This window comes from Bolinopsis microptera, chromosome 4, assembly GCF_026151205.1.
Source record: "Bolinopsis microptera isolate Bmic1 chromosome 4, MBARI_Bmic_1.0, whole genome shotgun sequence".
NCBI lineage: Eukaryota > Metazoa > Ctenophora > Tentaculata > Lobata > Bolinopsidae > Bolinopsis > Bolinopsis microptera.
The window spans coordinates 14,222,336-14,245,168 of NC_087075.1; the positions used below are offsets into that span (position 1 = coordinate 14,222,336).

The 22,833-nt window shown below is 40.8% G+C and overlaps 1 protein-coding gene across 1 annotated transcript; it reads right to left on the reverse strand.

Moving 5' to 3' along the window:
* Positions 1-1,665: 1,665 nt before the first annotated feature.
* On the reverse strand, positions 1,666-22,653 carry LOC134813978 (SET and MYND domain-containing protein 4-like). The gene is made up of 9 exons (XM_063821936.1): positions 21,738-22,653; positions 21,195-21,285; positions 19,018-19,096; positions 4,109-4,219; positions 3,581-3,942; positions 3,379-3,474; positions 2,701-2,907; positions 2,214-2,385; positions 1,666-2,077 (listed from the first exon to the last, which is right to left on the reverse strand). Exons 1-9 carry the CDS (start codon positions 22,495-22,497, stop codon positions 1,961-1,963), a joined length of 1,995 nt encoding a protein of 664 aa, XP_063678006.1. The 5' UTR covers positions 22,498-22,653; the 3' UTR covers positions 1,666-1,960.
* Between the last annotated feature and the right edge of the window lie 180 nt (positions 22,654-22,833).

Here is a 22,833-nt window from a genome sequence, read left to right on the forward strand (position 1 = left end):
GACATACGTTGCATGCCACTTTTCGCGCGTGAAGCGCGCGCCGCCGAAGGCGGAAAAATGGGCATATAATGAAGGAAATCGGACTTTTTAGAGGGACGCATATTCTGCCTCCGCATATTCTGCCTCCTATTTGACCAAATATGGGAGTAATTGACTGAGATTGCGCGCGCGCCACCAAAACAGTTTGCGCGACAGCAGCAGTTTTTTTGCGCTATAGTCCGATCCTGTGCCCTGCCTCAATTTTACACCCCATGCATGCATAGGGTTAAATAAAAAATGCTCCCCTGCACCCTGACGAGATATTGGCGAAAAACTGTCTCGATCACGTTGACACAAATTAACTTGTATCACGTTGCGACCCCCACGGTCGTTTCACTTTATCGTCCTGACGATACAGGGGGAGCCGCGCACTTCGTGCGCGGCGGGTCATACAACGTATGACAAAAATTAACGGGTGATACTCGTAAAATATCTGTTCCATATATTGGACCGTCGACGAGTCCAACTCGGCGCGCGTCCTGGTAGGTTTTAAACCTACAATGACACAAACTGATACGTTGCATGCTACTTTTCGCACGCGCTTCCGAAGTTAGTCTAATTTCTCGTTAGGGTTTATAGGGTTTCAGCATATGCTTTTGTTTTAACGGGTGATACTCGTAAAATATCTGTTCCATATATTGGACCGTCGACGAGTCCAACTCGGCGCGCGTCCTGGTAGGTTGTAAACCTACAACTTTTGTTAAGGATTGGGTTAGGGTTAGGGTTGAGATCAGATTAGACTAATTTAGAGAGTTAGGGTTTCGAATAGTCGTTCAGGACCATCTCAACAGCTCTACACTCAACTTAATTGACGATGTCAATTCATCTCAGCTAGCTCGGCGCGGCACAGTAGCGCATCTCGCCGATCTAGAGTGCGCCTCATTGAGTGCGCGGCGCGGCACAGTAACGCATCGCGCTACAGCCTACAACACTCAACTGTCACGTGACTTTTTCAACCCGTTCTCTAACTGGTTAAAAAAGTTAGGTGACATGTTGAGTGTAGAGTGATTAATCAGTATATCCTCTAAAATTGAAAATGCGAAAAACAAATTTTTGAATGATGATTTATCTTGTATCACGTTGCGACCCCCACGGTCGTTTCACTTTATCGTTCTGACGATACAGGGGGAGCCGCGCACTTCGTGCGCGGCGGGTCATACAACGTATGACAAGATTTATCTTGTCATACGTTGTATGACCCGAGTGAGCGGCTCCCCCTGTACCGTCAGGACTATAGTGAAACGACCGTGCATGGGGGGTCACGACGTGATACAAGATTTATCCGACCGTGCTAAATCCTAAATCACTCTACACTCTGTCTCCTAGCTCGATACTTTTTATTACTTTACACTCGACGTGATAAATAAAAACTTGTTTTAAGTGCAAAGTGGCCCTGAATTATTATTCGAAACTTTAACCTTGTACACTGACCCCAACCCTAATCACTAATATTGAATATACAGTGGAACTGGGATGTTGGAGCGGATTCAAGTATCGACTTTATCTATAAATTAACTTTGGTTTTACAACTCAAAGTCAAGCCAACATATATTTTTTACCAATATGTAAAAGGGATTTCAAAATGTTCTCCTCTAAACTTCAAAGTACACCAATGAATAACAGTTGAATTATTTATAATAATCACGGTACGAGCTCCTTTGCAACTCAAAAACAAGATCCAATTCAAATAAATACTGCACCGCTACTATCCGGTCAAATATAAAACTGCAAGTGTTAACTCTTTAGAGACGATTAAAACCGTTCATTATTTCATATATCATGTAAACAGTGTTTTACTTATAGAATTAGATTGTAAGTTCCACACTAGCTTGATCACTTCTTGACACTTATTTCAGGTAAGCAGTGTTTTAGAGTTAGATTGTAAGTTCCACACTAGCTTGATCACTTCTTGACACTTATTTCAGGTAAGCAGTGTTTTAGAGTTAGATTGTAAGTTCCACACTTGCTTGATCACTTCTTGACACTCGTTGTATAAACGAAATGGCAGCTCCGCGTGGATTTCACACAGTTTTAGGAACTGAAACAAAATGTCATGTGTCATGATCGTATCTGTGAACACAAAGTAAAATACAGTTACTTCGAATAATCGAGTTGTCACAAAATGATGTTTGTAACGGCTTTCACCTATCGTTGAACACTAAAAAAGTACTAACCTCAAAAATAATTGACGAATTACTAGGATCACTATCAGATATGAATGTTTGGATAAATTTGCTTGCTTCAATGGCCACTCTGTCCATCTTTTGTAGCGCTTTTGAAGCATTTTTACCGCACGTGCCACAAGTCGGTCTCTTCTTTAGTAACGGAGAATTACATCTACAGCACCTGTAAGTTTAATGTCATTAACCACTTTCCCCTTGAGTTTGACTTTTCCTTTCGTTTGAACTTTCCCCGATCGATTTAAATTTTAAATTCACTCTATATTTCATATATACCCAGGTTCGTTGGCTAAATTTACCAAATACCACCTTTTTAAAGGTTCTACTAACCTGACAGTGACACTAACCTGACAGTGACACTAATAACCTGACAGTAACACTAATAACCTGACAGTGACACTCCTCTACTAACCTGACAGTGACACTCCACTAACCTGACAGTGACACTCCTCTACTAACCTGACAGTGACACTCCACTAACCTGACAGTGACACTTCTTTGCACATCCTCGAAAGTAGGCCAGTTCTTCCTATCAGAGCACGGTCCACACCCACAGGTAAACAAGTACTGGCTCCTCAGAGCTCTCCTTCGTTCTGGGACTGCGTGTGTAGCGTAGTGGTAACCGTAGTTATCCAACAGTTCCTCTCCTGCTGCTATCTTCCGTAGTGCTCGCAGTATTGTTCCCCTCCTGAACCAATAGTTATGTTATAGGAGCTGGCGATAAAAAGCGTGGGTGACTCTATGTTAGTAAATTTGGTTATCTTAGTTATTATTGGTTATCTATATTATATTTTAAACTTGACGAAATCCCCCCGGTAACGGGGACACAGAAAAACAAAATATGAAAATCGATCAAAAACCGACCCTCTGGCGTGGTCAATTTCAGCATGCAAATGGAATTGAAACCTCGCCATTTTTAGCAGGGTTGTAAATAAAGGATAGGAATAGGATATAGCATTCTTAGAATTTTGAATCATGAGTATTTTATCATAATTCATACTCATAGCTTATTTAAAAATAAAAAGAAGTCACTATAAATTTACATACTAAATTTACATACAGCAATTTCTAAACTAAAGGAAGTTGCATCGTATTGCTTTGTATGTGTAAAATATCATAGTTTGATAGCAGTTTGAAAAGTAGATAAGAAAGCCGTTACCCTACAGAGTGTCGGACGACATTAGGGTTACAGGAATGGTTCAGCAAACTCAGAAAGGGAAATGCTCCGGCTCCGATATCTGCATTTGCTGAATACCTAAAACATGTCAGATAAGAGGTTTAGAGTTATTCAAAGTTTCACTACTTTAAAATTTAGCATGAATTACCCTCTCTACCCTCAATTACCATATATCTAAATTAACCTGAATTGTTTTGTTATCTGCAGTTCTGATATCTCGTGAGCGTTGCAAGGGTAACTCTGAAGGCACTTCAGCAGAACAATCTGAGTAGTATTGTAGATACTCTCCAGTTCTAGTCTCCCTTTTACACACCCACCCATACAGATATCAACATCACCTACAGAGACACGGGAACATAACTCAGCTGCCAGGTCAGGACGGTTTATGAAGGAGTACTTGTTGCAGGTTGAGAATACAGCGAGAGTATTGCGGAGTATGTTGGAGAGGAATAGTGCGAGGGTTGCTCGCTTGGTAATGTCTACTGGGGACCGGGACTGGAAGTTTGTTATCAGGCTCATCAGCTGGGTGAACTCTACTGAAGTGTCCTGGAGTGGAACTTTGTTAGAAGAATTGTGGGCCATACTTATATTATTCTACCTGGTTGTTTTGGTAATTGGTAAGAAGAAAAAGCGAGGGTGAAATTTATAGAGAAAGCGAAAGAAAAAGGGATAATAACTGATTGAGGAGCACTTCCCGGAGAAAACAACAAACCTTTTTTCGAGAATAGTGTACTATATCTCTGCGGTATTTAAGTATGGTCCTGAAGGCGAGGTATACCATTTTAGGGAGAGACTGTAGTTCAGGTAAATAACCGCACTCCATCTGTTAACAGGGGAAATTCATTGTTTCTGGGTATATTATGATGTTGCTTACATCTAATCCTATAGAAACTATGAGAGTTATAGATGTGGATACTGGTGGGGAGGTGAAACACATTTGTTTACTTTAATAGTAAGCACCTGTTCAGCGGGTTGAGGAGGTGAAACACATTTGTTTACATTTTTAGGGTAAGCACCTGTTCAGCGGGTTGAAGAGATGATACACATTTTGTATTATAGAAGGCTTGTAACACTTGTAACGCTTTCTTGTTACCCCCCTTTGAAGGCCCCGAATTATTTTCTGAACGAAAGCTCAAAAATAACCGAGAAATCGACCTTCTTATTAACTCATTTTGATGACTGTTTCTGACCTAAAATTGCACGAAAAATCGATTTAGCTAGGTTTCAGAACCTATAAACACTTCCTTATCCCTCAAAATTGATGTTTTATAGTTGATACGAGCAACAAGCAACATATGTTTTGATCCTTCGGTTCTACAGCTCTTGACCTAGGCAGTTAAGCTGAACCCGACAGATCGAGGCAATCCTCACCTTAACTGATCAAACTGGTACTAACACAATTTTCAGATATAAATGTTCTTTGCGATACGTTTATTGCAGCTTTGCAACTTGAGTGAAGACCAGAGTACGAAAACACACAGCAGGTAAGTAACTCACTTTTGGTGACTGTTCCTCACGAACATTCTGATCCTGCAACATATGAACAGCTAGGGAGATCGTCTCCTTAACAAATCGGACAGGTACTATCACAATTTCCAGAGCACAGCATGATAACAAAGTCAAAAGAAACACAACGAAGGTAGGTTACCAACACCACAATATAACAATTATACTAACAACTGAATTAAATTTATTCTGACGACGGGCAGCCCTGATGTGCTCCGTCATCCTCAACGAGCGACCACTTGTAATAGAGGTGTTATGTCATGTGACACCGATCCGTCCAATCACAAACAGGACGAGTCAGCAGATCGATATCGTGTGTTTACTTTCCTTATCTTTATTTGACCCTCTGTTCACATTGTTATCTCTACCACATCTCGGCTCGGCAAGGTCCGCGTGCAATATCTGCACCGCGGTAAACACGCCATGATTACGTCATGAACTTGAAATAGTGTGATTGTTGTACTTATATAACCGTGCCCATTGCCCACGTACAATACAAACTGTTGGGGGGGGGGGGGGGGGGTTTAAGATAAACAACCGATCTTGATAGTGTGTTGGTCGCTCCTCCAACTGACTGTGATGCTAACTGTTCAATCAGGAACGGAACATTAACATTGTTTAGTTATAGCATGTTTCGGTTTAGTTGTCCAATTGCGTATTATTAAAAACATTTACTCTAATATGAGGTCGCGATTGTGAACTGAGTGAGATCCAAATGATGAACTGTGCTTTAAGTTTACACCAACTGGAACCAAAGGAATAATGCATATACCCATGAGTGCTCCCTAACTTAACTTGGACGGTAAGTGTTTGACAATAAAAACTAGGACACGAATTCTCTGACAAGAAATGTTAGCAGGTTTAAATAAAATATACCTGCAATTAGCAGGTTTAAATAAAATATACCTGCAATTAGCAGGTTTAAATAAAATATACCTCCAACTGACTGTGGTGCTTATCGTCCAGTCAGGAACAGAATAATAACATAATTTTTTATTTATTCAAGTAGCCCTGGTCATTTTTAAAAAATCGTTGTCGACCTCCCTTAAAAAAACAGGGTTCAAATTGACCAGTTGGGCACACACGAATGCGATGTCGCTCAGATAAGGCAACATCTTCGCCACAACTTTGTTTCCCAAAATCTTGTACCGCTTCAGATAGCCAATCGAGCGTTCCACGTGGATGCGGGCGATGCTGACTTTCCTGCTGGCTTCTACTTCTTCCGGCGTGAACTGAGTCTTGCCCCACATCCCCGCTGGGATGTTTAGTGTAACTCCTGAAATTTAATTCGCTTTTTATTCCGCTTATTCTTAACTAACCGGACGATGATTAATCACTCTACACACAACTAGACTGTTACGTGACGTTTCAACACGTTTTCTAGCTGGCTCTGAAACCTTAACCACCCAGAATGATCCTAACCCTAACACAAACCCGATTTCTAACTTAAGCGTATGCTGAAACCTTAACGAGAAATTAGAAACCATAGGTCATAGCACGTTATCTCGCAAGAGGAGCATCATTTGGGTGATTCGCAATCAGCATACAAAATATAAATACTACGATTTAAGTTGGTTTTAACTGTTAGTGTTATAGGGGCCCGTTCAGAAAAATCTCATATTTCGAATGTAGCACGGTTGGAACTAACCTTCGGGCAAAATGTCATGAATGAGGAACCCCTTGTCAGCCATCACGTTGTCACCAACAGTCAGCTTCTGCAGTATGTCACTATCCACTACAATTTCCTTGTCGGTTGTGCCACCAGGGTAACAGCGGCTGACATATGTGATTACCCCACTGGGTGCAATTCCAATCAGTAACTTAGCTGTGTGCGTAGCTGGAGATGGAACAGAACGATTATGCAGGGGAAATTGTATGAGGTACGATAGCAGAAGATCTGTAATTTACGTTGCAGGTTCAGCATTATTGAAAGGTATGATCGACTGAACTTACACTTATAATGGCTGTAACATCTGGCGCCCGACTCAATGTTGGACGGAGCTTCAATTTGGACCTGTGGATTGTAGGAATTTTCAATTGCTACAGCTGCAATAACAAAATGAAATTTTGAACATCACAATTCGCACCCCGCCGTAATTGTACTGCTGTAAGAACACCAATTCACTGGTCACGTTCAAAGCGAAATATTGCGTCAACTTATCTGCTGTGACTTTCATAATTTTTTCTGAGCTCTAAAGTTGTAGCTGCTCATTCGGTTCTGGTAATGGACTCAAATCATACCTCGGTACAGTCAATCACTATCCTAGTGTTGGGGTGGGAAGCGAAGCATGCGGGCATGGCTTTCTGGCACTTCGCTAGTGACGGTAGATTGTCGCCAACCAGGGTCTTGAATTTGTTGACCATGATATCCAGCCAGGACCTCCATATCGATGTTATCTGTGATCTCGATACCTGAATTTACCTGCATTTAGCTTCGTTGCAATATACTAGGAAAAAAGTTTTAAAGCCGTCCCTAGAACAGCTGCATCTATTTCTAACTCTTTTTTGAAAATGTGAGAAGTCAAAAATCAACATTTGAAAGGTCAACTGTTGTTACCCAAACTACCGCTGTTGCTACTAAAAATCTTACCTGAAAATCGACAGCTAAAATATCATCAGGAAGATTAACTCGCAGTTTCTTCAACGTGATGAGCAGTTGGTCCTCGTACAGGAGGGTCGAATGTTTGTTGCCAGTAACGGCGTAGGTGAGGGAGGTTTGGGTGCGATAAGACCGGAGGAACTTCAGCAAGGCAAGAAATACCTCTCCATTAGGTAATCCAGTGTATTGGTGAACCTGGGTAAATATTTCAAATGCGGTAACGATTGGGACAACTTTACCTAAGATGACGTGAGGAGTAATGATTGTGGACCAGTTGAACACTTAGTGATTTGTCGAAGTCATGACATTGATTTTAGAATAGTAATGAAATGTAGGAGTCTGGGATAGTTCTAAAATCGGGTACAACAGTTTGACTCAATTACGATGACAAAGAGCACAAACCATTCGCGCAGAATTCTTTATGGTGGCGAATCTGATTCCCTCCAGAAGAGAGTTCTTATACCGCTGTTGGTGGGTGTCGCATACTCTCGAGTCACTAGTAATCCATGCCCTGAAAGAGGTTACAGTTTGAGTTGTGTTCTATATAATGGTATTTATGATGATTGCAGGTGTAACTACAAGGGTCCAAGAATGTACGAATATGAAAACTGTTATGAGCAATCAACTAACGCGGGGTATGTTAGCTTGACCGATTCAAGGGCTCTTTTTGGTATCCTTCGTCTCCCAAACGTAGTACATCCAGGAATTGAACATTTCATAATCTTGTTAATGTAAAAGTTAGTATATAAAACTTGCAACAAGTTGACGTAGAAGTGCTGCACGTGCAATGTGCATATAATTAGATCGAGGAGCAGCGGTTCTGTATCAAAGCTGTTACAATTGATATGACTGGGCAGTTCGGCAAATTTAAAAATTAGTCGGCATCTACACTTTCCTTATTCAGCAAATGTATTCGAATAAAGTTTGAGACAAGCAATATTATATCATAATGTTATTTATATTTACAGCTACTTTCATGTCTGTTTTTTGCATTACTGACATTAAATTCCATACCACAGTGAGTACAGGAGTACGGTTTTGCTCCTGTGTGAACTCTCATATGCACTGTGAGATTACTGTTTCTAGTAAACCGCTTACCACACACATCACACTTGTGTGCTCTCTCTCTGGTGTGCATCAGAATATGCTCTTTAAGTGTGTCTGCCCGTACAAACCGTCTCCCACAATACCTACACTTGAACTCATCATCGCCATGTGTTAGCTTGTGTTTCTTAAGAACATCAGGTTTGTTGAAAGACATAGGACACACATCACATCTGTATTGTAGCAGTGCATGCTCTGAACTGATATGATCATACAGTTCCTGTTCAGAGGATGTCTTAACACCGCACGCATGATACTGACAATTGTGTGTCTTGTTCGTGTGGTTATGGTAGATGTGAGTAGTGAGGGTATTTTTCTGAACAGTAGTATAGTCACAATGTGTACACTTGTACTGCTTATCCCCCGTGTGTGTTAGAATATGACGGGTGAGGTGGTGCTGATGATCAGTCCTATATTGGCAGTAAGGACAGGCGAGTCTCGCTACTTCATCGTGTACTGTTCTAATGTGTCTTGTTAGATCACTCCTCCAACCAAACATGTTCCCGCACGTGTCACACTTGTGTCCTTTCTCTTTCCCCTTTCTTGATACTCCTTGAGTCGTCCCACATTTGTGTCTCTCCAGCTCTAGCTGCGTCTTAAACAGCTTCAAACAACCGGTTGCAGTGCAATGATATTGTTGACCTGTATTTAAATAAAGTAAGGAACTATCTAGTAATATCGCACGGCCTCGTGCACAAAGGTTTAAAATTGCGATAACTATATCAATGATCTGACCATTACCGACTCCTTTTTCCTTCAATGTTACTAGACTCTAGAGATTGTTCTCACCATGTTCTAGATCGTGGTGTACACCGCTACAAGAAGGTAAGTTGTCATCAGATTCAGGTTTTCTGACACACTCTTTGGTTTGTGGTATGTTACTTTTGTTAGTACTTTCTATGGTATTGTCGCCATCATCATCTAGAACAATAATTCTATCCCTGTCTTTGAGAACATTCTTCACCTTTTTTTTATACCTGCGAGATAAAAAATTAGCATGTTAGCAATCCTAAAAGTACAGTTAGCACCACGCGATCAACTACAATTGCGGAACATATGCTGCAAATTATCGGTTAAATGAAGCCATTACAGTATGTTTAAAGAAAACTTTTAATACGAACTAGGACATCAAAGTATCAAAACTCACTCCTCATGCGTCATGTTATGATAGTTATCATACAACTCAAGTGCTCGATCAAGACAAGTATCTGTTTGATCCTTGTTTATTCTACCAAACTTAAACCGTTCCTCATCATCGTCAGGTACATCCTTGCTCCTGTCTGATATAAGTTCATTGTAGAGATCAGGGGGCAGCTCAATTCTCTCGATCTCCTCATCAGAGGACTCTCCGTTCTCCCTGAAAAGTAGTACCCATTGAACATATCATAACACATTGCTAAGTTCAAAATTTAAATAGAATTTGGACTCTGACAAATATTTATGCAAATAAGGAACACAAGTTAAAGCTCCAAAACATGATTATGGTAAAGTGTTAAGTTATCCAGTAAGATTATATAAGTAGACAGTGTTACTAACATGTCCTCCACGAATTTCTCCCAGCCACCAGGATAAGTCTCACAAGTAATTTTATAGAACTCCTCATCCGGCATAAGATAGCCTATGTCAGCCTCACATATTTCATGTGTTAACTCAGGGTTTTCTGCGATCAGTTTACACACATCTACAGGACCATCTCTGAGATGAGAGGTTAGATTCTTGTTGACAAATAGATCTTTTAATGCTGGTACAGACTCAAGTTCTGAGTGTAGGAACATCTCTAGATCTTCTACTTCAGGAGTTTCAGCTTCTTCGTTAACAGAGTACTGGTTAACTTTTTGTTCGTCTGTACATTCTGCAAAATCCGATTCACCATTTACATTCTTGTTCCTCGTTTCAGGAGCACTGTCCGTATCACTGTCAGAGGGGTATCTGGGATCAGCCTTAACAAATTCCTCCAGTTTTATTAATCCATCTTCATACCGATTCAGCAACATCTCATCTGAATTGTGAGCTAATGGTTAAGATACCTGAATAAGATTTTTAAAACCTTGCACACTTGCACTCTTTACCACTCACCGACTTCCAGAGAATATTCTTATTGGCTGCGTCAGACACACACATAAACACAAACACATTTATTGGGATTATTAGTATAGATTAGACCTACATTGTGAGTAAGCTGTGGTGTGGTCCTCCCATTCTTCAGTCCGGTAACCTTCCAGTGGTGCATCTACTGTCATCAAACCCAGTTCCACTAACTTATCTCTGTTGTCTCTTATTCTCTTGTATCTTCTGAGACTGTGTTCACACACACCTCCACAGTACCTAGTCCCTTCAAACACCTTCCACAGTGACATATGTTCTAAATATAACAAACTTGGTTTAGTTGAACTTTAAAAGATCAGTTAGGAATGAAAGTTAGTTAATGCAATTTGTGTCTTTTACAATTATAGTGCTATGTGATATCCTCACCAAACGATGTGACCAGTGGCAACTGTACATATATTATATTAGAAATATCACCCTTCCTTGTATGTTTTGCGCAAAGCGATTGTGTGCACAGGTAAACTGTGGCCGGGATTACAATATATCAGTTAAAAAGTTGATGTCGTGCAGGCCTCGTTGAAATTAGAATGGCACTAAAAGGAATGTGCTCCTCAAGCAGTCGTCGTTTGTACGGAAATTGGTCTGACGTTTGAGACAGCTCTCTCAACCCCCCTCCCCCCACCAAATGTTCACAAATTAAAGTATTAAAGTCCGTGGCTGGTGCAGAGTCTGGTGCAAATATTATTCGTCATCGGAGTCCGATACGCATGGCTCTGCAAGATCGTGCTCGGCTGAAAGAGGTTTCAATTAGCTGCCTGATATGGGACTAAGTGGTGGTTCAGAGAAACTCTTGTGTAATTTGCATGCACTGCCGTATGGTACGGGAACAAATTTAATGTACAGGTCAAAATTAGTGCCGCTCACCTTGCTTGAGGATGTGGGGTATGAATTCATTGAAGTAGAATGTCTGGAGTTGCACAATCTTATGAACGTAGGAGTGGTCCTTCTGGACTGTGATGTAGAAATATGGTTTTTTTGGTGTCCAGGGGAAGAAATAGCACACCTTCCTTCCTGAGGACATTGAGGGACTGTTGAGCAAATATGTGATGTTCTAAATTTTGAGATTTTGCCATGGTGACAAATTATGCATATGGTACCGCGACAATTGACCCCTATGTAATTACACTGGGCAATTGTCGCCCACCCCAAATTATTTGCTATTCTAACTCTACAATCTGAAAACCTGAAAATACAAACCAGTAAAATGCAGCTGTCCCTGTATCTGGTCATAGTAGGTGTGGTTGGAGTTAAATTCAACCGAATCCGGTCCAGCTCGCAGATACGGCATGCTGGGCACGTTCCTAACCTTCGTTGTCTGAGCCTGACACTTTCTCACCCATTCGGCCACAGACTTGTCTTTTAGAGAGAAAATACATTTAATCTCTAATGTTCCATCCTGTCCGACTAACCCGTCAGGTGATGCACCAAGGCAGGAAGTTTCCTTATCCAGAAATATCCCTGTCTCAGTTACCTTACATTGTGCCACAGTTAGGAAAAGTTACTATGAAATAATTCATAAGGTCATATACCGGTAGAAGCCTAGTATAATATGTTATGAGATGTAGCAGTGATTGTTTGGAAAGTTCTGCATGTTTGTGGCACTGTGATAGGTATGCAGTTTCGCAAACAGTTTACAAGTTACAACCTGTTCTGACCTGCAGACCCGTTAAAGCTACAAACTCCCTTCTAGCCTCGTCCTCGTGAGTAGTGCCCCACTCTAGAGCAGAGTGACCCTCGAGACGGTCAGCAGCGTAGAACAGGTCAGTCATCCTTTCCTCTCTTGTTTTAACTGGAAATTGGTCATCATGATGTTATATCGGTTATTGGGGAAAATTGTGAAGTCGACCACTCTTCATAAGTAATGAAAAGATCCTTGAAAACATTTCACTTATGCACAGCATTGAGAAGATCCTTCATATTTACCCTTTTCTGACTTTTTTCCGGGTTTAGATCTACCAGACAGGAGAGTCAGCACCTGATGGAACTTTGTGCTTGTCAGCCTGAACTTTTTCACCGCACAGTACAGTATGTTTGAGAACTGGCCTGTAGTGTCCTCTGCCAGCTGTACTATGTCCCCGTCGGGAAGCTGAATCTCACGTAAAGACTCACGTGCACTGTCGACCGTTTGCCCTGCACAAATTAGAAATGTTTGGAATACAACAGAATATTCTGTTTGAAGCTGTTTCCTTAAGTGAGTAATTTTAACAATTTACAAATGTACTCGACATTACACGTTCGGTCTTACATGACTTGATGATTTCATGTATATATTAATTACATGCAGTTCAATATACAAATCACCATACCTTTCTGTAGCAGATTGTACACAAGTATACGTGCCCACTTGATCAATGGGACAGTTTCGGGCGCCGGCTCCTCTGACAGCACAAGTTTCAATCCAAAGTTAGGGATTATGGAGTCCATGTCGTCATAGAATTGTTTACTCCCTCCGGAGAAGTCCGCTACAGCACACTGTTGATCAGAGTTATCATCATTTTCCTCCAATCTTCAACCTGCTCTTCGATGCGCACTCTGAGATGTGCGCGCAGATTGATAGACGTTTCCAAGTCCATGTTCATATCCTGGGTGAAGACTAAATTCAGTTTTACGTGAACCTTCAGCTTAATAAACGTTCCGGGTTTAACTTACATGTGATGGAGAATGGATAGGGGAAAAACTTTTGTACAAATGTAGTCCACAGAAACGTACATCAAGGTTGTACCGTAATGTGAATCATTGCAAAACTTACATATGCACACCATACAATTTTATGCGGAGCACGTATATTTCCGCATTACTCTCTGCCAATGTCAATTTAAAAAAATACCATACCTGCATGAGTCGCTCGGCAAACAGAAGCATGTATACACCGCAGTCCACTCTGTTTGTCTGTTGGGGGACGGGGATCTTCTGAACCTCCAGCAGTGCTGAATATGTTAACTTTTTAAAACATTTTACGCATACTGTTATTTTCTTCCAGATACTTCACGGAATATTCACACTGCACCCATTCTACAATATTATATTTACTCCCAGTTGCAGTTACCAAAAATTAAATCATTTTAAGTCATATTCTCTTACCATACCGGGCCCTGCTTAAAACATTAAATTTTTAATAATACAAATTTGACTTACGGCCATGTGTGAGCATGCTGAAAGCCCTCCTGAGTCTTGTGTATGACTGCTGTCCATAAGACGTCAAACTGTCGTAAATCCTCATGGAGGAAGTGGTGATGGCTATCAGGAGCCAATGTCCGGCGTCACAGACTGGGATTAGCAGGGTGAGCCCACAGAGTAGTGTGTGAGCTACCCTTTGGCACCACGCGTCGTTGTTCACCTGTCAAAAACATATTACAGTACGTATTGCAGGTAAATAGCTCTGGTAGAGAACGCCACATTATTTTTTTTTATCTCAACTCTTATTTTACTTCGGACATTCCAACAGCCACATTGTTACACAAGTGTGTAACCAGCCAATTACAGGAAGCCGAAGGATTCAATTATACATTAGGCCAGTGACGGTTAAGGTAGTGTGTACCATACTTTCTTCGCCCGAGACTTTGCTGCAATGGGCAGCTCCTCATTTAACCCTCACACCCGATTTCTCGAGTATTTGGCTGAGTGGACCGGGGGGCTGCATAGACCACTCAGGATCCTTAGCTGAGCGTCGACGACGCTCACCCCACGGCTAGTGACAGAGTCGGGAATCGAACCTGGTACCTCAAGCAATACCAGGCCCGGATTAACCAACTGAGCCACTAAGCCGTTAAAGCCACTAAGCCGTTAAGTGTGCTAATACAGTGTTTAGTACAGTATATTAATATAGTACGGTACACCCTAGGATTGCACAAATCATTGTAAGTGAATGATCAAAATTACCTCTGTCTGCGTTAAATCCTTCATATGCAAGTAAAGGAGTGGCCCCTGCACCGGTACATGGAAGGACTCGGAAGAGTTCTCATACTGGGCGACCAGGACTTGCAGCCACCCAGAGACGATGACGTCATTGAGCAGTTGCCTCGGACCAAGCGTCAGGAGATTCCCAGACTGCAGCTCAACCCCGCCTAACAACCGCTTCTCTATCGTAGCAACCTGGATGACATATTTGAATAATGTGATATACAGATTTCCTGAAGAAGATTACACACATACTTTAATTTAGCAAGTTTTGTGCCATCATTACATTTTACTAAGTACTAAGTTCAGTCTTTCTGTACATATTTCTAAATTTGGATTAGAATACAATGGCGGAGTCAAACTTACGTTGCTGTCTTCGAAGTCCATATGGTCATCGACCTCTATTCGGATCCTGTCGACAGAAGAGGGCATCTCTTCTATTGTGTCAACCTGAATGTTTAAATATACCTGACAATCTTTAATTGAACAATGTTTTTTGCACTCATGAACTTAAACAAAGTACTAATAATCCCTGTGCTAAGGGATCACTGCAGCACGTAATAGAAGGAGAAACTTACCGTTTTGGGGGATCGAGGCGGAGGAGAACTGTGGACTACAATTCCGAAGTCGTACGGGTCCTGCGATTCCTGCGATGACTGCGGCCTCAACTGAAACGCCCATGTGCAGGTTAACGTCTGGTGCCTGAAACAGTATTCTTGGTGAGTTTTGCTTAGTCGGTTAGACAGTGGATTTCAATGATTAAAAATGGTTAATGATTTTATCCAAATTGTTAACATACGTACTAGGAACTCAAATTGTTTTTTAGCTCAGCCCAGTATACGTACCTCACAAGATTGTAGCTGTTGCTGAAGAGCTCCCAACAGCGAGGACACTTGACCTCTTCCACCCTCATGTGCACTTTCTGAAAATGCTGCTTCAACTGAAAAAGTTAGTGCCTATCAGGAGAAGCGTAAACCTGCACCATTATATGAAAATCAACGGCAAAACCGTACTAGTCTTATCGGCCGTTCAACTAATAAAAATAGCTCACCAGGTACTGGTTGTCACCCTTGTACTGGCAGCCTTTGTAAGTACATGGAATAGGGTCCTGGTTGCATGGGTAGCTGTTGTGTCGCGATAATGTACTGGAACAGTTGAACGACGCTCCGCATTTTCCTGGAAAATATATATGTTGCTGTTTTTACAAAGGAACACAACACGACATGGACAGCAATCTCCAAATTACTAAATTAAGAACTAACAGCCTCAATGAATGTGTGTACAGTAAATTTTATTAGATATGCGGCTGAATTGTAACAGGATGTCCGAATTTGAAACGTCGATTCCTGATTCACTCAGTCCGAGTTGAAAAATCACGAGATCACTTTAAACTGTTGGGAAGGTTACAAAACTTTATAAGGTGTTTTTTCCACTGTTACCAGCATACATGTGCGGCGATAAGATGTTCACGGAAAAACAATTGTGACTATGTATTTACCCACCACAATTGAACAAGTTTTTCAATCCGTGCTTTGAAGCCATGTGGTTCTTGTAGCTTCTGTTTCTGACAAATTGTACAGGGGTCTCGCACGTTACGCACCAAAACGGCATATTCAGATTCTAAGACTAAGAGGAAATTAAATTCACGTCGATCTATGCACAGATAATTTTTAGGCACGGACACAGTAATCATGGTAGCATGGATTCAAACAGACAAGCAGTGTTATTTGCAGTAGCACCAGTTAACGATAGAGTACGTTTTCAGTTTGCGGGCCTGAATGTAAAGGACCGTCAATGTGGCCAAAAATACGATACGAATATGTACGGTACCAGCTAAAATATCTGCCAGTTACATTCAGTACAAGTAGAATTTTCATTCCATTTAATTTTAGGGAAGGGGAAGTTAAACAAGTAAATAAAATTTACCACTATTAACGGTTGAAAATATATATTGAACACGAAGCAGCACTACATCTGCAAAAAAGGGAACGAAGGTAAATTTAAACTAGCGTCTAAGACATGGCTTTGGCTACACAAGCAGTAAAGACGAAAGCATATGCAGAATGTTAGTAACACTAGCATCATAACACCAATAGTTAGATTTGTAGTTGCACCAAGCTCTACAGGTGATAATGTTTGCAATATATAGTAACAAAGTATCTGCATGCAGGATTTTAAATAGAAATTTTAATAGCGTACAGAAAAGCTCTAACCCATGATCCGAAATAAAATGCAGCTGGTAAACGAACTAAAGAGGGGTCCACTGAACGAACCGGACGCGGATCACGCACGTTACGTGCACAGTTAATTTTTAAGCACGGACACAGTAAATCATATATGGTAGCATGGATTCAAACAGACAAACAGTGTTATTTGCAGTAGCACCAGTTAACGATGGAGTACGTTTTCAGTTTGCGGGTCTATATGTAAAGGACCGTCAATGTGGCCAAAAATACGATACGAATATGTACGGTACCAGCTAAAATATCTGCCAGTTACATTCAGTACAAGTATATTTCGAATAGAAATTTTAATAGCGTACAGCAAAGCTCTAACCCATGATCCGAAACCACTGAACCATTTCAACAGCGCACCTATTACCCGTTATCTATTTTATCAATACTTGAACTTCCGTGTTATCTCATCTAAAATAAACACCCCGCACACAAAATGAATTCCATTGACTTTGAGGGCAAGTGCTGCATTTAAAATTACACAAACTCTTATTACAATTGTGAAAAGGATTCCAAGTTTACATATTTAAAACGGCAATGACTAATTACACAGCACAAATTGAAATTTTGAGTGTCTAACCTGGTAAAAATGAACTGCACCATGGTGAACTAGTACTTCAACTCTGTCAGGTATAACCATGCTTGTCCTCCTGTATACTGCCTCCTCCTGGAACATACAGTTCTTGTCAGTGAAGTTGTGTCCTAGATTCTGTTTTTAAACACTTACTGTCAAAGTTAAGCAAAGCAGCACTCATGGATATATGCATTATTCCTTTGGTTCCAGTTGGTGTAAACTTAAAGCACAGTTCATCATTTGGATCTCACTCAGTTCACAATCGCGACCTCATATTAGAGTAAATGTTTTTAATAATACGCAATTGGACAACTAAACCGAAACATGCTATAACTAAACAATGTTAATGTTCCGTTCCTGATTGAACAGTTAGCATCACAGTCAGTTGGAGGAGCGACCAACACACTATCAAGATCGGTTGTTTATCTTAAACCCCCCCCCCCAACAGTTTGTATTGTACGTGGGCAATGGGCACGGTTATATAAGTACAACAATCACACTATTTCAAGTTCATGACGTAATCATGGCGTGTTTACCGCGGTGCAGATATTGCACGCGGACCTTGCCGAGCCGAGATGTGGTAGAGATAACAATGTGAACAGAGGGTCAAATAAAGATAAGGAAAGTAAACACACGATATCGATCTGCTGACTCGTCCTGTTTGTGATTGGACGGATCGGTGTCACATGACATAACACCTCTATTACAAGTGGTCGCTCGTTGAGGATGACGGAGCACATCAGGGCTGCCCGTCGTCAGAATAAATTTAATTCAGTTGTTAGTATAATTGTTATATTGTGGTGTTGGTAACCTACCTTCGTTGTGTTTCTTTTGACTTTGTTATCATGCTGTGCTCTGGAAATTGTGATAGTACCTGTCCGATTTGTTAAGGAGACGATCTCCCTAGCTGTTCATATGTTGCAGGATCAGAATGTTCGTGAGGAACAGTCACCAAAAGTGAGTTACTTACCTGCTGTGTGTTTTCGTACTCTGGTCTTCACTCAAGTTGCAAAGCTGCAATAAACGTATCGCAAAGAACATTTATATCTGAAAATTGTGTTAGTACCAGTTTGATCAGTTAAGGTGAGGATTGCCTCGATCTGTCGGGTTCAGCTTAACTGCCTAGGTCAAGAGCTGTAGAACCGAAGGATCAAAACATATGTTGCTTGTTGCTCGTATCAACTATAAAACATCAATTTTGAGGGATAAGGAAGTGTTTATAGGTTCTGAAACCTAGCTAAATCGATTTTTCGTGCAATTTTAGGTCAGAAACAGTCATCAAAATGAGTTAATAAGAAGGTCGATTTCTCGGTTATTTTTGAGCTTTCGTTCAGAAAATAATTCGGGGCCTTCAAAGGGGGGTAACAAGAAAGCGTTACAAGTGTTACAAGCCTTCTATAATACAAAATGTGTATCATCTCTTCAACCCGCTGAACAGGTGCTTACCCTAAAAATGTAAACAAATGTGTTTCACCTCCTCAACCCGCTGAACAGGTGCTTACTATTAAAGTAAACAAATGTGTTTCACCTCCCCACCAGTATCCACATCTATAATACAGGGATATATAGATTAGTTCTCTAGGAAAATATCCTGACCGCACCTGATGCACTGTATCTGTAGATAAGCAGTCAACAGAACAAAACACAACGTCCGGGCACTTTGGGCATGGCAGTGGGGCTCTGAAATATAATAATTTATATTTATATTATATCTCAAATTCTAAATCCGGTACGGCTCTGCACACATGATATCTCTCTCTGCCATGAAACATGGCTAACCTTTTAAACTATGATTTAAAACCTAAACCTAAACTAAAACTCAACTGGGCTCTCCTATGTCACCTAACTAAACCTGAAACCAATAAGTAATTTTAGATTATTATATTTTTCTATATGATTTTACATTTACACTTTTACATTCGTTGCTAAATTGTAGCTCTCTTATCAGTAGTTCTGTGTGCGCCTTGAATTATCTCTCTGGCTTTGTAGATTTGTATACATTGTTTGTACATTTTCTGTACAACGTGTACGATGCCTTATCCGCTACAGAGTGAACATATTGAGATGGTAGATGATGCTATGGTTGAGAATGGCCAGTTCCTTACGGAATATGTGAATCAGATACACATGGCGACGGACAGTATTTTCAAGGAGATTAGAAGTAAAATCGGAGTTGAACACAACGATGATGTGCGATTTGATAAACTGAACCAGAGAAGTGTGCCTAGAGAAAGGTTATCAGAATGGTTAGAAACAATGTGCTGGATACTGAACAATTATTGTGGACCATTGTTACAATCCGCCTCAGAAACAGCTGGCGACAACCGAATGTTCAGGAAAGAAAAAATAGCAGATGCGACCAAAATCATAGAACTACAAGAGAAGTTACTCACTAAGCAAGAAGAAGATATGGCAAAAATCAATGATTTGCAGGAGAAGTTAGCTTCGAAGAAGGATGACGAGATTGGAACTGTGAAAATTGCAGCTCAGAAAGAGATCAAAACCTTTTCGTCTCTGTTGAAAAACACGTGCGAAAACGCCTTTGCACCGAAGAAGATCCAAGCTGCAGTGAAAAGGGTTGCCCTAGAAGATGATCGAAGTAAAAGTCTGATTATCTTTGGGCTTCCAGAGACGGAGGAAAACCTGGATGCTAAGGTATCTGGTATTTTGTTGGACCATCTCAACGAAAAACCGAAAATTTTGAGATGTAAACGAGTTGGAAAGGACACAAGTGAACGAGTCAGGCCAGTGAAATTTATTTTGTCAAGCTCAGATCAAGCTCGTACCATCTTGAGCAAGACTAAGCTACTAAGACATGTAGACGGGTTTAGTTCAGTTTACATCACTCCTGATAGATCAGCTGCAGACAGGATGGCCTACAAGAAAGTTGTCGACCAGCTACTCAATAAAAGGACAGCAGAGCCTGACAAAGTTCATGTTATCAGGAACTTTAGAGTCATTAGCTCGGAGAAGGAGCCTTTAGAGTGATATATTTTCTATAAGTACCATATTATATGTTTTAATTCATTGATTAATTAATTTTTTGCTAGGGCCCAATGTTATTGCGGGTGTGGTATTTTTTACTGCACACTACTGTGTTTTGGTTACCCCTCTTTCAATACATAATTTGGGTTTCATACTGGGATGGTGGAATTTAGGGCTATATCGGGTTTCTCCTTGTATAACTGGGTTTATTTAGAAGCATTCAATTCTGTATAATTATGTATTGTTTGAAAAGTTTAAGATAAAATTGGGCGACATCTGTCCGACAGCGACATCTGTCCGACAGCCGAATTAGCGATTTCGGACAGATGTCGCTGTCGGACAGGAGTCGTTTTTGGCGACAGATGTCGTTTTTTTCTGGTACCCTGAGTCGGACAGATGTCGCTGTCGGACAGGAGTTGTGTTACCTTTCTATATTTATATAACAAGTATATTGACGTAGTGGATGGTTGAGGGGGTTTCAAGCACAGGTCACTCTCAAATCCTAAAGATAAGCAGTGGCCTTCGGTACTTGAAACCTCTTCAAACCTCCCCTGATTTATTTATTATTGATATTGTTTGATTGTGCCGTAAAAATAAATATTTGTTTTATTTTAAAAAAATATTCGTTTTATTAATAATAATAGTTATCTGATAATATAAAATATAATAATAATATCAGATTTAGAAACTGGAACTTGTGGGGGACTAAAAATTCTTATTAAAAAACACATCTTTAATAACTAGATATTATGACAATAGAACACAGTTAACACATGTTCTACTGACACTGCACCTGCAAATATTGAGACAGTACTGACAGTGAGAAGACCACTTTCCAGGCAGAACAGTCCACACCTGCGCCTCTTCCACTACCAGCACGTCACCTGTAATACTTCATCAGGTCGTTATCTTTACATACAGATCAGGTAACCTAGTAACCTTGTTGCCCTGGTAACCTGGTAACCTGGTAACCTGGTAACCTTGTTCTTACCAATATGTAAATCCTCGTTAACCACGACGAATCTCCGTCTCTCCTCTGACGGCCCTAAACACCTGGTACCCTAGTAACCTTGTTGCCCTGGTAACCTGGTAACCTGGTAACCTTGTCCACACCTGCGCCTCTTCCACTACCAGCACGTCATCTGTAATACTTCATCAGGTCGTTATCTTTACATACAGATCAGGTAACCTAGTAACCTTGTTGCCCTGGTAACCTGGTTACCTTGTTCTTACCAATATGCAGGTCCTCTTTAGCCACGACGAATCTCCCTCTCTCCTCTGACCCTAAACACCTGGTACCCTAGTAACCTTGTTGCCCTGGTAACCTTGTTCTTACCAATATGCAGGTCCTCTTTAGCCACGACGAATCTTCCTCTCTCCTCTGACTCCGCTATTTGTAACTTGCTGGTTACAAAGTTATATTCCTCTGATAAAACAGTTTGTGTAACCAAGTCAGGTGGTGTACACTGTCTCGGAGGGTTGTGACACTTCTCCCCAGTACTGGTATTTACTGACTTCTCCTCAGTGTTCACTGAAGTACTGGTACCTGGGGCCTGGTTCAGTACCCGGAGGATTTCCCTTTTCAGTTTAGTTAGAGGACACTGCTCTATTGGGTCAAATCTCCGTGTTATTGGACTGAAGTGGGTTTCATCGTTTGAATTTTGTTCTTCTTTAGAGTTCGAATTGAAAATAGATTTGAAGCACCTCTTACAACAGATTGATTTTAAGAGCTTTAGATCTGCCCTCATTTCATAATTGAGGCTCAACTTTGAGAGCACGACAATCCTCACAGCAACAATCAACACAAGTGACTCAGTAGCAGCAGAGTTCTTGATAGCTTCACAAAGTTCAGATAAAGCAAGCAGATGATTCCCCTCCTCAGCTAGCACCTCCGCAAACCCTACATGTGCTCTAGCTAGCTCGTCAGATTTGTAAGACTTAGAGAGAGTGGGAGAGAAGGCTGTATCTGAGGAGTGTAAGTGAGAGGTCACGTGGGAGAGGAGGGTTTCCTCAGAGCTCCTGTTATTCTGCACTTGTAGTCGTGTGAGGTGGTTCCGGAGGAAGTCTGAATATTGGCGCTCAAACTGCGAGTACATTCTTCCAGTACTACCACTATTAACACCACTATACTATCACTATTAGTATTACTAGTACTAGTAGTACTATCAGTATTACCACTATAACTACCCTACTGTTACTACTACTAGTACTATACTAGTACTGCTACTACCGCGAGTACATTGCTCTGAAATAAAGCGTTTACATATAAACTTTTGGAAATGGTTTTATAGCAATGTTTTGATCGTTTAAACTTAAAGCCTAAAGAGTAACGACAATATTTGACATAAGGCACCATGTGAGAACAACGACTAGATATTTATTTAACTTTCGCAAATAAAATGTATAATTTCAAATTAGCTGAATAACACTAA